At 42.6% G+C, this 15371-nt stretch overlaps 1 protein-coding gene across 1 annotated transcript; it reads right to left on the bottom strand.

The window, feature by feature from the left end:
- Window positions 1–3636: 3636 nt before the first annotated feature.
- slc6a16a (solute carrier family 6 member 16a) lies at window positions 3637–14635 on the bottom strand (the record flags this gene model as incomplete). The annotated part of the gene is made up of 12 exons (XM_083650026.1): window positions 3637–4384; window positions 5218–5380; window positions 5546–5705; window positions 6234–6435; window positions 7081–7261; window positions 8487–8728; window positions 9282–9392; window positions 9543–9718; window positions 10744–10870; window positions 12588–12745; window positions 12876–13095; window positions 14435–14635. 12 exons carry the CDS (start codon window positions 14633–14635, stop codon window positions 4034–4036), a joined length of 2292 nt encoding a protein of 763 aa, XP_083506152.1. The 3' UTR covers window positions 3637–4033.
- Window positions 14636–15371: the final 736 nt, after the last annotated feature.

Here is a 15371-nt window from a genome sequence, read left to right as displayed (position 1 = left end):
CGTAGAAAACTGTCACATGCAGGCAGAGCAAAACCTGTCTCAAAGAGCCAGTTTTGGTAACGTTTTTTTTTAACACAATTCAGCCAGGAGCCATCTGAACATTCAGTATTTTAGTATAGAATTTTAATGTATCCCAATAAACAGATACATCTTGTGATTTTTATGTAATTTCTGCTGCTTGACTAAATAAGAGATAGACCCTACAATACCCAAAATATAACCACTTGAACAACACTCAGTCAAAAACCTGAGTTGAGACCTTAAGGAAATTTCTAAGTTTAATCTCTCTCCCCTCTCAAATTAGCCCCCCCCCCCCCGCTTACATTTCTGACTTAAATCTCAGAAAAAGAGAAGAAAGATTTTTTTTTCATATTATACCATACAATGGCCGTATTCCGTCATAGTTTATGAGCTGAGCCTGTGTGAAATTCCTCTCCACCAAGAAATGCACAGTCAGTGGGTGCTGCCATCTAGAGGTTTATTTCAGCCCATGTCCCATGCAATTCCCTCTCTGCATGGGAGTCCATTTGCAGTGGGCTCAAACCAAACATGTCTCCAGATGAAATGCAGATAAACTGAACACTTGTAGACAAATGTAAAGACATTGCTGCGGTCTTATGAGGTAAAAAGATATACAAATATAACACACGCTATTAGGTCATATCATACTGTCATGTCAGCAGCTCTCCTCCAAGCACTTAGGACAAAAACATCTACACACACACGGAAATAATAATAATTGATTAGACTTATATATCGCCTTTCTAGATACTCAAAGTGCTTCACATATCATGGGAGGTAACTCAAATCATCTACCAACAATGTGTAGCACCCACCTGGGTGATGCACGGCAGCCAGTTTGTGCCAGAACGCTCACCACACATCAGCTATCACGGAGGAGCATTGAGGACTGAATGTAGCCTACCAATTAAGTATCTGAGAGATGATTATGTGGCCATGATGGAAGGAAGGCCTGTTTGGGAACACTCCTACTCTTGTGAAGAGTGCCGATGGGATCTTGAATGACCACAGAGAGCCAGGACCTCGGTTTAACGTCTCATCCGAAGGACGGTGCTCGCTCACAGGACAAGAGTCCCTCTCTCTGCCCTGGGGCATTGGGGAGATTATTCATCAGACCATTCAAACCAGAGGGGAAGAGCACCTCCTACTGGCTACACAAGCATACAGGAGAATCACAGTTGTTCGAAAAAAAATCAGAATGGTTTACATGCAAATCCATCTTTGAGCTACAGCTTAAAATACAGCAAAAATAGCATATTGTTGTCAGTAATTATACATCATACATTATAACTTAGGCCTACACTAATAGTTTTTTGACACCAGCAAGTTTGCAAAGGGGATACAGATAAGCTGCCCTTTGAGGATTATAATTTCCACATTTTTTTAGGCAACAGCTTCTGTGCCAAAGTAGATCAGTTACATTGCTATTTACAAATGAATCAAATCAGCAAATTAGTTATTTTCAAAGACATAGTATAGATACAGCAGCCCTGGATCAACAGTCATATTGCAGAATGGGATAAAGTGAGAACATTTCTAAATATTAAATTTTGGTTGAACATTCACGAAGGTTGTGGAAAGTCTGCCATGCTGGACATGACAAACTGCTGGGGTTTTACAAAATGTCCAGGGTTCTTTCTTTTATTTTAATCAGGGGAGCATCAAAGTGATTTCAGCCACATTACTGTGATTAGCAGTTGATAAATTATGGAATTATTTAATTAATCTGATAATTTTTCTCTTCAAAGAGACTACCGAGGTTAATGTTAAACTTTACTTACTTTTATCATCAATAATGTATTAGACTCACGAGGTGCAGGTATTATTGTAAGCTGTTGACAAACATGTGACAAACCCTGTCTTTGGACTCAAAAGTTATTGGGATCCAAATCTAAAATGACCTCTATCATCAGGCAATTATCACTGTTGTGATGAGCCCAGATTATATTTCTGTCACCCAGAAAGTGCTGCCGAGTTATAAACTCAGTCAGCAATTTGGCACATAAACACCCCTTCATTTCCTTGAACATTGAACATTCTGGATTCTGGTGAATGAAAAAGAATCAAAGATCAGGAAATGTGTCTTCAGTCGACAACCAGACTGAAACATACAGGACAACATTTACTTATGAGAGGCACCATGTTTCTATCTTTGCAGCTTTCATTATGTAACAACTGAAAGTATTATAACATCAGGCATAAAGGTCAAATGCTTCGACTTTGGAATAGACTTATGAGGATGTCTGACCAGAGACTTACTAAAAATATATTTAATTGGGACATTTTGCATGGACATCCCCGGGCAAATTAATTTAAATCCTTATTTTATTTTGAAAGATTTTCCATTTCTTTTTCAGAACAGGTTACTTTGTGATATCCAGCTGGATAGTAAAAATGTTTCTTATGTATAAATATAAATGGTCTGTTGACATATGCCATAAACAAAAATCAAGAACTTATTGTCTCATAAAACATAGCTACAGTCTAGAACCATAGATGTGAAGTTTAACTTAAACAAAAGACAAACGTCCCTGTGTGCACTGTTACATTCAGGAACTTTACAATTAGTCCTAGAGAGCGTCATGTTTAATGCCACTCCAGAGGAGGACTGTCTTTGCCATGTGATTTACAGTAGGAGACATTGAGTGAGATCCACCTTTTGTTTTACTGTCCTGCTTACCAAGATGTAAGTAAGGGATGCATTCTTTAGTAAAATGTCCTATATTTATGTTGACTTCTTTGAGTTGGATGCCTATGAAACACTTGATCTGGGTTTCAGAAAAGGAACTTATTTGTAGCAGATTTTATTTGTCAGGCCTGGGAGAGAAGGTGGAATATTTTGTTTAAGACTGAGCTCTGAGTAACCTGTAATGACATGAAAATGTTGTATTGAATTGTATTGAACTTTGTAACCACTGAAACGGTAACATTTGGTGTCTTGTAAACCCATGAGGGTCGGGCACTTTGTGTGTGCATGGCACGAAAATAAAAGAAATAGTCATCATCATCATAACCAAGTTACTGATACTGAAAAAAGACTTTGCAACATTGTAACTTGTTCCCACTTTTCCACTCCCACTTATTATTTCAAGAGTTCCTAGCCGCTGACTGAACCTTCTGACACTGGACATCTTTTTGTAGCTGGTACATCCCAAAATTCACCGGCCACTTTCACCTTTTTACCAGCCAACTGGAGTGTGACCTTCAAATGTGACTTCCTGTCAAGTGGCTGATAGAGTAAACAAACCTCCTGCTCACAGCCAAGACTGGCAGCATCCGTCTGGTGTTCATCTTCTATCCTGAAGCCTCCCATACATTTGAATCTAGCAGCCATTTCCTTTTGAGTGTAATCAACGGTTTTTTTTTTTATCACAAGTTCTTGAGAAAAATATATATTTCCAATAGCCGTGGGTGCCAGAACTACTAGTCTCAACAAGAAAATAAATTAACTAAGGTGTAGTTAGTTAGCTTTTTCAACTCCTCAAGGAGTTGAAAGAGCTTGCTAGATGCCCTCTACATTTTCTTTCAGTATTTGTTTTTCAATAGTGAAGTCAAATTTGAAATGAAACTAAGCTGCACATCTGGCAGTTGTCAGTCATTTCAGAGGTATGTGTATAAACCCTTAAACCCTTGATACAAGCATGGGTTTAGTGCCACTTTGAGGCATCGGAGCGTTATTTTCCATAACTATATTCCATAACTGAGCTACATGTTCCATAACTGCACAACAAGGTTTTGCTTGTTATGTGAACATTAGCACATTGGCTATCCATAATGTTTCTTAAATAATATAAATAATTAGGATTACTTTGGCTTGTCCAGCTATTTCAACACTATCGAGATTCGCTCCCCAAACAGTCTTTCTCAGATAAAGAACAATTCTGTTTATAGCCGTCCTTGCGTCACCTTGCGATCTCTTGTCCCCGTGTCTCTCTCTCACACTCAAGAGGCTCAACATTTAAAAAACGAGTTCCTCCTTTCATGAACAGCTACCTCCCCGCTCGCATACCGCTCACACCCCTGTGTCTTCCTCCTCCTCATCCTCGGGGTCGTCCAGCTGCGAGAGGAGCCTGTAGTGGTCGGTGCCCAGCTGCAGGAAGCTAGCCCTGCGAGGCGCGGCGTCCTCCTCCTCGGAGGGGCTGGGCCTGGCGTCGGAGTCCAGCTGCTCGGTAGATTCGCACTTGCTGTACATCTCGCGGTGCATCTCGTGGCCGCCGCCCTCCTCGGGCTGGGCGCCGGGACGCCCGCGGTTCTGCAGCGTGGAATGGACGTAGCCGATGGGCACGGGCAGGCAGGCGAGGACGATGAGCAGGCCGATCATACCCAGGGCCCAGCCGGGATACTGCAGAGTCATCTCTGAGCCCTAAAGAGAGGAGGAGAGAGTCAGAGGGACAGGCACAGAGGAGAGCTTGGGGAGTAATGTTTGGTTTTCTCAGCTTTTCACTCTGTTTTTACGGCTTCATTTCATGTTTGAAATGTAAATAATAAAAATGTACTGTCTCCTGGAGCAAGAAATGACAGCAGAGTGGTTTGGAAAAGATGTAAAAGATGACTATGACAGAACCACATTGATTTAGTACATTTTCTGGTGAAGCACTGCTGTCATATGAAGCTCTCTCGTGTTCAGGCAAACACACACAGTCAGTCTCCAACTCGGTGGAGTAGTTCCAGGCTGCACACTGACACTTATTTTTATTCATGCTCACCAACGCTGGCTGGACTGTCATAAACCAGTACAGCAACAACAAAACCAATAAACGTGTAAATTCTTGATGCAAATCTCATCTCATATTAATTGGAACTGAGCATAATAAAAGTGTGAATTCAAGCATTCAAGCTTCAAAAGTGATAAAAGTAGTCCAGTTTGTGAAGATTATCCTGCTGAACAAAAATAACCACTCCCATAAACTTTTGTTAACCATGCATTTAACCGAAATCCCCATTCTGAAATCCCATCACTTTTCCCCTTATGAACCTAAGTGCTACTTCTGGACTCAGTCTTCCATAAACCCACACCACACTCAGTGTTTCGAAGACTACCACAACGATTAATGGTAGTGATTCCCACCCCTAACTTATTCACACGTGTTCCAATGTGCAAAATTTTACTTTGTAAGCTAAAGCAGCCCACTTCGAGATTACTATCATTTGTTCTCTCTGAAATTGTGCAGTCTAAGATGACAGCCAGGATCTTACTGTGGTCTGATTCCAGGCGGTGTATGTAGGCCTCTTGAACACCATGCGCAGCAGACTGGCAGCCAGGAGACCAACCATCGCCAGCACGCAAACATACTTCCACAGATATTTGTACACCACTGGAGGGCGCCATTTCAGCATAATTTCAATGTCATCCAGGAAGCTGTGGTGATGGGAAATGGATATGTGATGGATCTTTTATAAGAATCCAAATAAAACAATGAAACTAGTAATAGCACTATAGCATTACATAATAACATTCTGAAACAGGATTGAGTAATACAGAAATAACTCATACTGAAACATGTCAAAAGTATTGGTTTCTTACCGATCTGCTCCATAAACCCACGACACACTCAGTGTTTCGAAGACTACCACAATGATCAATGGTAGGGTTGCTGAGTAGTCGTCAAACATGGTCACGAAATAGTTGCCCGAGCGCTGGGTGAACAACAGTCCAATCACGAACCCCAAAGCACAGCTCGACACTGAAACACAGCAGTCAACGTTCTGTTATGATGCTTATCTAATCCAATTTACTATATCAGAGCTACAAGATAAGGACAAAATAACGGAAACACAGCATGAAATAGTTGTGACTTTGAAGTAGCCTAACTATATCACAAATACATCCCAGCTACACAGGCAAGTCATAATGTTAATTGGAATTAGCAGTATATATTTAGGCTTCAAGAAGTCTGACAACCACTACTTTTATATGAGTCTTGAAAATCAGGACAAGATACAGTTGGTCAAACATGGACAAAGTGTCTCAGCAAAGCAATAGAGTAATGCAGGAATGATGTATTTTTGTAGGGCAGGCCAACACAGAGGTTCACATCACGCTGGCTTACCTCATCTGGAAGTCAATGGGATTTGACTTTGAGAGAGAGGGAACCAGGCGATGCTAACTTCCGGGTTTAGAACTCATTCCTGCGCCACTCTATAAGAAACAAAATGTCTAAATGCCTCGGTGTCGGTGGTGAGGTGAACATGCGTCCACTTGTGCGTGTTACCAGTGAGCAGGGTCCGGTGGCGGCCCAACAGGCTAAAACTGTCCATGAGAGGCGTGAGGATTCCCTGCATGGTCCCAAACATGGTGCTGAGGCCCAGATTGAGCAGCATTAGGAAAAAGAGTGTGGACCAGAAGGGGCTGGCCGGGAAGAGGGCCATGGCCTCTGTGAAGGCTATGAATGCCAAGCCTGTCCCCTCAACGCCCTGCACGCACAGAGAGGGGGCGGGGGAGGTGGAGGAGGGAGTGCAGAGCATGTTTGAGACTGAGCTACACAGTATGTGAAAGACACTGAGGAGCATGCCTGAGCAACAACTCGATATGAATGTCAACTGAAAGAAAAGTACAGATCGCTAACAAGCAAATGTTTGGTCGCTCCATGCACAAATTACATTCCCAAAACAATATGGTTGAACAAATAACAAACAAACAGTAGATTAGATGAAGCAAACTGATCAGCACAAGTCCAGGGACGAACAAGCACAGATCCTGTACAGAGCGACGGCGTGTGTAAAGTGGCGCAACCTACAGACTGTGAGCTTTTAGGAATATAGCGATATATATAGCGATAATATAGCGATAGTGGTAGCTTAGTAAATTTTTCAAGGTGAAATTACCTAATTCCACTAACATTGCTTAAATAGCGAATTGGATAAAGCAGTATGATGTACACTCTATTTGGCCAGTTAAGTTGACATCCTGTTTCAACACAATATCATTATTTGCTCAGTAGTACTGTTGGATACTGCTGTCACAAATGACTTGGAAGAATTAGACAGGAAATGTTGAGCAAGTGATACAGGAAGCAGCAGATGATGTAGATCTACTTACAGTGTCACTCTCAAGCTTACCTTGTTCATCTCCTTCTCCAGATCGCAGTCAGTGATGTTTGGACCCACCAGGGAGCCGTAGTGACTGTACCACTCTCTGTATTCAGCTAAGGGCACTGAGCTGGGGTCCGTCATGTTGAACCAAGGCCACCAGTGCTGGTTAGCTCCATGGGAAGCCATGTTACTTAGAAGACCAAGATTTCTGGGCAGGGTCAAAATAGGAAAATATATCATCAAAAAGATCACATCTGCTGAGAGCTGGCTCTCACACCAATATTGTGGTTAATTATGGACGGCAATAATTTCAAATGTCAGGAACCTAAACCTAAAGGTTTTTGCAATGTAAGTGTTGTTATTTATTTTGTGTACCCACTTTCCCTCTACCCTCATCTACTTCGGCTTGAGCTAGTGATTTCCTACAATTCCCAGAATGCCTTTCAACAATGACTAGAGCACAGGCTGAACCTGAGAGCAATAGCGATAGTGGTAGCTTAGTAAATTTTTCAAGGTGAAATCAGATGTGATGGGAACTGTAATTCCATGCTCACCAAGAGCTATGCTTTTGAGTTATTTTCAATTGTCATACCCTGGGAAACGTGTGGTGTTAGCAGGTTAGCAGCCAAAAAGATGCTGGCTCTTCGCTGGCAACCTCCTCACACACTTAGCAGTGGTTGAACTCTTATCTTGATATAATTGTTATTGAGCTATCGGTGGCCAGAATGCATGGTGCAAGTGTGAGCACTATCATACAATGGGCTGATGCATATAATAAGATAAAAGATATAAGAGGTTGAAATATTTGTTTACTTTTGCTTATTATTATAATGCTTTAGCAGTCTATTATTTGATATAAATATGCTGCTGCTGTAACAGTCTGTATATATTTGATGATTTATATTTGATGTATCAAGCTGTAACAGTTAAATGTCTCAGGAGATCGGGGGGGGGGGGGGGGGGGGGTTCGCCACAGGGAGGTTATGAGGGGAGAGCAAGGTAAAACCTGCATTATGTGCCTGTGTGTGTCTACATGCCCACACATGTATGTATCTACATATACTTATATAATGGATGTTAATGTCTTGCTCCCCTGAAAGAAAATACAAAAATATTTGATCACAAAAAAAAGGTGAAAAACTGAGTCTCTCCCCTTACTCAAAACATAATGAATATGTCTTGTGGCTGTATTGGATTGAGCTGACTGTTGGAGGAGAAATTAGAATCGTATCCTCTTCTATAAAGCATTTCTCCCCGTATGATTGCTGAAACATCTATGCAATATAGTGAGTCTGGAAAGAAGCCCTTGCTTGTACCTGAAGTTAATTTACACACACACACACACACACACACACGCACACACACACACACACGCACACGCACACGCACGCACACACACACACACACACACGCACACACACACGTATCCGTACTCAGCCATGCAGTTCAGAGCGATGTTCTTGGCGCGGAATCCCAGCACAACGAAGACGACGAGCGACGCCAGCACAGAGGTCATGAAGTTGATGCAGGAGACCATCAGCGCGTCTCTGTGACAGTTATTGTGGATTGGATTGTAGGAGGAATAGGCGATGACAGAGCCGTAGCCCAGACCAAGGGCGAAAAACACCTGGGTAGCAGCCTGCCGCCACACCTGCACCTCACCCCAAATTTCCAACTGAAAAAACAAAGAAACAAAGAAACACACAATTACATTGAGTCGAAATTATTTTATAGGTTATAGTTGATGCTGTTGTCTTGAGAAATCTGCTCCGGAATGGAAATCCAGACCTTGTAGAAAAGTGTTGATTTTTGGGGTTAGGGTTGAAAGTAATTCTCTCTCTTTTCTGAGGCACACAATTACTCACATAAGACCCTAAATTTAATAGTTAGAAGGTTTTTGTGGATTTTGGTTTCCAGGGACTTTAAGTGATTTTCAGTGTGAAATTTAGGCGTGGTTGGCAGACAGCCAAAGAGATCCGACCTGGAGAAGCGGCGTGGACCAGCGCTGGCAACGCTACAGGCAGGAGCTAGGGTCCAGGTAGAAAGCCTTCACTACTAACTGTCAACTTAACTGCTAAACAAAGTCCCACACCAATGTGCATTTATAACATTACGGTGTGTGTTATGTTCCCCTAGACTGTGAAACAAAGCCAAAGTAATGATAATGTTAGATGAGAAAAAACACATTCAATGCTAACTGTAACACATGATGAAAAAAAAGTGCTTACTTTAGGATAAAACATGTAGGTGATTCCTTCAATTGCGCCATCCAACATCAACCCTCTGACGAGGAAAATGAAGAGCACCACATAGGGAAAGACTGAGGAAAAGTACATCACCTACGGTTCAGAAAAATAAATTATTATTATTTTTTGCATCTACCATAATTATTATGTTAAGTCAAGTGCATTATGAGAGTGTGTATATGTGTTAAGTATTGCTTGTTCATTTGTAGGATGTGGTGAAAAAAAGGAGAGAGGTTAATTTACCTTTGCAGACGACTTGATTCCCTTGATCATCGCCAAGGCAACGATTGCCCACGCAGCCAATAAGCAGCCAGTCATGATTGGGTTAAACTCCCCGGACTCATCAATGGAATTGGTGATGTCAAGCGCCTTCCGGAACCAGAAATACGATGTTGGAGAGCTATTTGCACATTCTTTCACTATTGGATGGGGAGAGAAAACGATTGAATAGACGTTATGTTCACAGTGGCTGTTTGGAACTTCATTTTTGAATATAATACTCGTGGTGGGAAACTACCCGGAAGAGCAAGTACACCTATGTTCTACTGCTGTGTACTGAGATGAAAATCATACAAGCGTTGGGAATCGGATGAACGTTTATCATTCCACATCTGTAACTCTATTACAAACACATGGATCTCAAGAGTCCAGGGGGATACAGGTTCACATTTTAACCTAAACTAGCAACCAAAACGTAGCCTAGGTAGCTACTGTATATTACTAATCAGTCATTGTTGTTGTTCCTGATCTGTTAGGATTTTAAAAGCATTTCTAGTGTATTCCCAGACAAAGAATGGATGCCACTATTTGGGTCCTTGTGGAGAAGTTGTCTTGAGAGAGAATTAACTTCTCAAGAAAGCAAGCTCAGAGAAGTTTGGGATGGACCGTGTGTTTGACGTCTGATGTCAATTAAGATGTACAGCTGCTCGTTTTCCCAGGTGTCTCAATGGGCTCTGTACCAGACTGTTGTGCTGTTGTTTGGAGGTGATGCATCTTTCTTACAATGCATTTTGGAGCTTCCCATTCGTTCTGATCAGCCAAGTCACCATCCAATGCATCCTCGGCTGGCAAGTAAACTTCTCCAATCTTAGTATGTCCTCTGTTATTGCGTTCTTTTGTTTTGGAATTTTACTTATTTTGATAGAGACCCTCCTACATTCTAACCTGACCTACATTCTACTGAGAGGCAGAACCAGCATTGGCTTTGCTTTAGATCATCAAAATGTGTATATAGACATATGGACACGGTCACGCACGCGCACGCACGCACACACACACACACACACACACACACACACACACACACACACACACACACACACACACACACACACACACACACACACACACACACACACACACACAAACACACACACACACACACACACACACACACACACACACACACACACACACACACACACACACACACAACAGTGAGTACCTGTGACATTGGTGGCTACATCGACGGGACACTGCTCCCAGGGCAGAGGGTACTGAAATGAGTTCCCCATGTAGAACAGGCTCCATGCAATGATAACATTGTAGTAGAGAGCTACATAAAAACAGACCTACAAGAGAAGAAAGAGTTAACACAACATTAGTACCATACTATCGCTGTTTGCATAGCAGGTCCTTGAGGTGCAGCATGTGTGCTGCTGCACGCATCCTGGGAAAGTTTCTTTCTGCCAAGGTTAAACATCTCTGATCAACAAGTCGAGACCAGCAACACTCAGTGACTTCACGTCAGCTTTGTTTATTTTAACGCCAAACTGAAATGTAGCTAGAATGTGATGCTGTGCATTTGTGCCACATACTGTAAGCTACAAAGGGAAGGGAATTCTTCACTCTTCGGATTTGGCCTTATACTATTATAAAGGATTTTTTTAAGCCTCCTATTCCTCCTCATCAGATGTTTTATTGAGTCACAATAAGGCAATTGTCAGCACCTCCCAAAAATCTAATGTGGTCAAATGTGGTATGGTCATCCAAGTGTACGTGTGTATGTCTCTGTGCGTGTGTGTGTGTGTGTGTGTGTGTGTGTGTGTGTGTGTGCAACGTGTACAGAAAGTTCTGCTCTGCTCTATGTTTGCCCTGTCTCTGAGCCGTGGAGGAACTTGTTACGCAACAGCGTGCATGCAGCACATAAATCCCGGCAGCGCTACGGCGTGCAGCCGCTCTCACATTACAGAGTGGTCTCAGAATGTCACACACACACACACACACACACACACACACACACACACACACACACACACACACACACACACACACACACACACACACACACACACACAGTATGGCTTATAATAAAGAAGGGTGACAAAGAGGAAGTGAGTGAGCACCATGGTTTCTTAATGAGATGCTGTAACAAGTAAAAAAAACACAAAAAAACAAGACCAGGCAAGCCTAGTTGCTGGACCCAGACTGCTGCCACTCAGCGTTATGCAAGTTCACATAAAACCTAGCTCAAAGTTCAGTTCACCCAGCTTAAAATGAGCTAGTTCACGTTCATAGTTCACTATTTTGAACTAAGCGGCAGGATAAATCTGGGTGGGGAAAGTGAAAAATCAGTGCTTGCCCTGCCCTCATTACCACCAGGTGCCCTTGAGCAAGGCCCTTAACCCCAACCGCTTCAGTGGAGCTGCTCAATGGCCAGCAGATCGGACTGTGGTTGTACTGGTCACTCCTGAAAAAGAGAGTCAGTGAGACTCCCCCTGTATAAGTAAAGGTTAAAAAAAGTTCAGTCCCCCAAAATGAACTAGATCACGTTCATTTTTTAATGAGCTGCTCCGAGCTATTCTTTTTCAATAGAATCACCAATATTGTAGACAATCTCCGCAATTATTATAAATCACTGATCATCTCCAAAAACGTTCACTTTTGTGTGAATATGTTTTATGTTTTAGATGAGCTTTAGTTGTATTGCCATTTTGCATTGCCACTGTTTTGAGGGGCTGTTGCGTTTGGTTGACACACCGGTGAATGTAATCAACTAGTTGTCAACTATTGTTGACAAGATGTGATATTGTAAGTCTGCTAAATGACCTAATGTAATGTAATGTAATTGTGATTACAGGTGATTACATTCACCTGCTGCTCAACACCCATGCATGCCTGCTTCAACAATGGGGAGTGAGTGAGTGAGTGAGTGAGTGAGTGAGTCAGTGAGTCAGTAAGCCCCTGAGGCTCTTCTAGGCCAGCCCTCCTGGGTCCCACATTAAATAAAATAATAAATAAATAAATAAATAAATAAATAAATAAATAAATAGTACATGGAATGCTCACCACGCAGCTGGAGTAGCCGATGCCTGCCAGCTTGGGGGAGATGTGCTTCCACACACCGATGCTGCCTTGTCGAATGCACTGGCCGGCTGCCAGCTCCATAAAGAAGAGAGGAACCCCCACCACCAGCAGAAGGACAACATAGAGCAGCATGAACGCTCCTGTGGGGAGGGATTGAGGATGGAAGACAGATTGAATAAAAAAATAAATATTTTAATGACGTAATATCACGACAATCAGTGACACTCCACCCGTTAAAATTGAAGATCGTCTCTTCAGAGAGACACTCACCTCCTCCGTTCTGGTGGCAAAGGTATGGGAACCTCCACACGTTGCCCAGGCCCACGCTGAAGCCCACCTGCGCCAACACGTACTGGAGCTTGGAGTCCCAGGCCGGCCGGTCCGCCTCATCCGTCTCAGCTGCCCCCAGTCTCAGCGCCGCCTGGGACTCCGACTGGCCCTCGCCCAGCCAGCTTCTGTCCTCGTCGCCGGGCAGCGGAGGCTTCTCCGTCTGGTCAGTCAGAGAAGATTGACATGTTATGCATGTTGTGTGTTATCTGAATGTCAGGACTACTGCGGGCATTCATCAGCAAGCAAGCATAGGCGTGACGCCAAGTCAAGCCTCTAGATGGAGGTATCACGGGCTTTCGGACCACTTCTTGTTGGTCCTCTTTGACATTTGACCCCTCTATGTAACATGAAAGTCACCGCTATGACAGGAATGCGCTGAAGGTATTTCCATTTCCATTCACACTGGTTTCAGTTTGTTCTCTGGGCTTCGTTCACAGTGAGATGCAGCTCTACCAACACTAATGACTAACTATAAGCCAGATTTAAATCATTTGTACTGATTTTTTGTAAATGTAAAATAAATAATACTTTTGGTAAAGACAATTTTCTCCCTGGTAGTTTACTCTGGCTTGCTTACAGATTATGCCTCCAATAGTTTCAAAGTTCTCAAGAACTGCATACATGTTCATTCTATTGTTATAATTATTGTCGCTTTCAAGCCTGTCACTAGTCTACTGTAGCACTAAGCAACTCTTTCATGTTTAAAATACTACATAAGTGAAAAAAGCAGTAGCTGAATCTGATGTACTCATTGCTAATGTAATGTGCTTGCTTGCAGCAAAAGTCCAAACCCCTGCAATCTAAAACAATGTGCAAGAGGTAAGAAGCCACTCTATCAGACCAGACAGAATTTCACCTAAATACTTTATCACATGAACACAGACTGCCTTCAAACTAGGGCTGCACGATTAATCGTATTTTCATCGTCATCGCGATATGAAAATGCGCGATGAACACATCGCAAAAGTCACGTGTTATTTTTTTTTATTTTTATTTTTTTACAGTGGACCTGAACGCAACATGCAAGATACCGGCTGAATAATTGTCCAAATGTTCATGTCATTCTGGCCAATACTCCACTTCTGTTATAACATTTCAGTCTGGAATATGGAATATCTTTCAATAATCGTTATGACTAAAAGGCTAAAAGTAATCTCATGTGTAAGAAATTACTGTTCTACATTGAAGTAAAAATGTAAATAATTAACTTGTTGGTTTTGGATTTTTTTTTAGCTTCAAGAGTACATTTTTGTTCGTATGACCCTCAACACAGGCTTTGAGAATCCCGTGCCACTTACTGATACGTATGCTTAAATTAACACACTCACATTGCTAAATGAATTTAGGCCCTCACTGTAATACTTCAGAAGTTGAATTTGAAGTGCAGCATTAATACATTTGTCATTTTTTGTCTTAGATTTACCTTTGTGTGTTATTGCAATATAAAGAATGCTTAATAGGACTAGATGTTACAATCCCTGATGAAATCAGCACAACACTTGAGAGATGTCTTCTTGAGTAGGGTTGGAGATGTTATCTTTGGTGGGGTTGGAACTGGCGATGACCACCAGGAGCCACCAGCACAACACATCGTCAGTTGTGTACCCCAGACTCACTGGGTGTTTCGGCCTTTTATCACAATACACCCTCGTCCGAGGCTGGCCCACCACAGGCTGATCAGGCCTGGGTCTGTGTTGCATGGTTGCTCCTTGTGGTCATTTTGCAGCCCATGCTGTGTCCTTTCGTTTCAGCCACAGCCAGTGACTGCTCCTTTCGGCAACAATGGCAAGTTCTTTGATGACCTTCCGTTGGGCCTGTCCTCTGATCCCTACTTCCTTCAGGAGCCTTGTAGTGGAACTGGCTACAAAGCCTCTACAGCCCACCTCCACCATAATTGAGAATCGATTCTAGATTCTGGAATCGAGAATCATTGGAATCGAGAATCGATTCTGGAATCGGATCGTGACCCCAGGAATCGGAATCGGATCGTGGCTTAGCCGGATCGGAGCACCCCTACCCATTAATATTTTTGTTTATAGCATTTTTTTTATTTATCGCAGGTCATATCGTCATCGCAATATTGAACAGTGTTATCGCACATCGCAGCTTTTCCTCATATCGTGCAGCCCTACTTCAAACCTGGCAACAATATGTCAGCTTCACATTCCAATGGACACCCGCTGAGTTCAACTTATCATTTGTCAGGGAGCAGAACAGCCTATGATAATATGCAAGTCGCAGGGTGTCTGCAAAACAGTGAGAAGATGTGCTATCTTCTCCAGTAGGCTTGGCGAAGACCACTTTGAACGCCTGGAGGAGGGAGCGAGGAGGGGAGGGGCAGATCTTATGTTTTGTTGTTACAGTGTCACATGGATGTTATCCCCCAACCCCCCCATGTGAAAACTTGGAGGAACTCATATGGCACTCCCTTTTCAT

Source organism: Poromitra crassiceps (assembly GCF_964638095.1).
Source record: "Poromitra crassiceps genome assembly, chromosome: 13".
Taxonomy (NCBI): Eukaryota; Metazoa; Chordata; class Actinopteri; order Beryciformes; family Melamphaidae; genus Poromitra; species Poromitra crassiceps.
The sequence above is the reverse complement of the archived record's forward strand: the minus strand, read 5'-3'. Positions and strand labels throughout refer to the sequence as shown.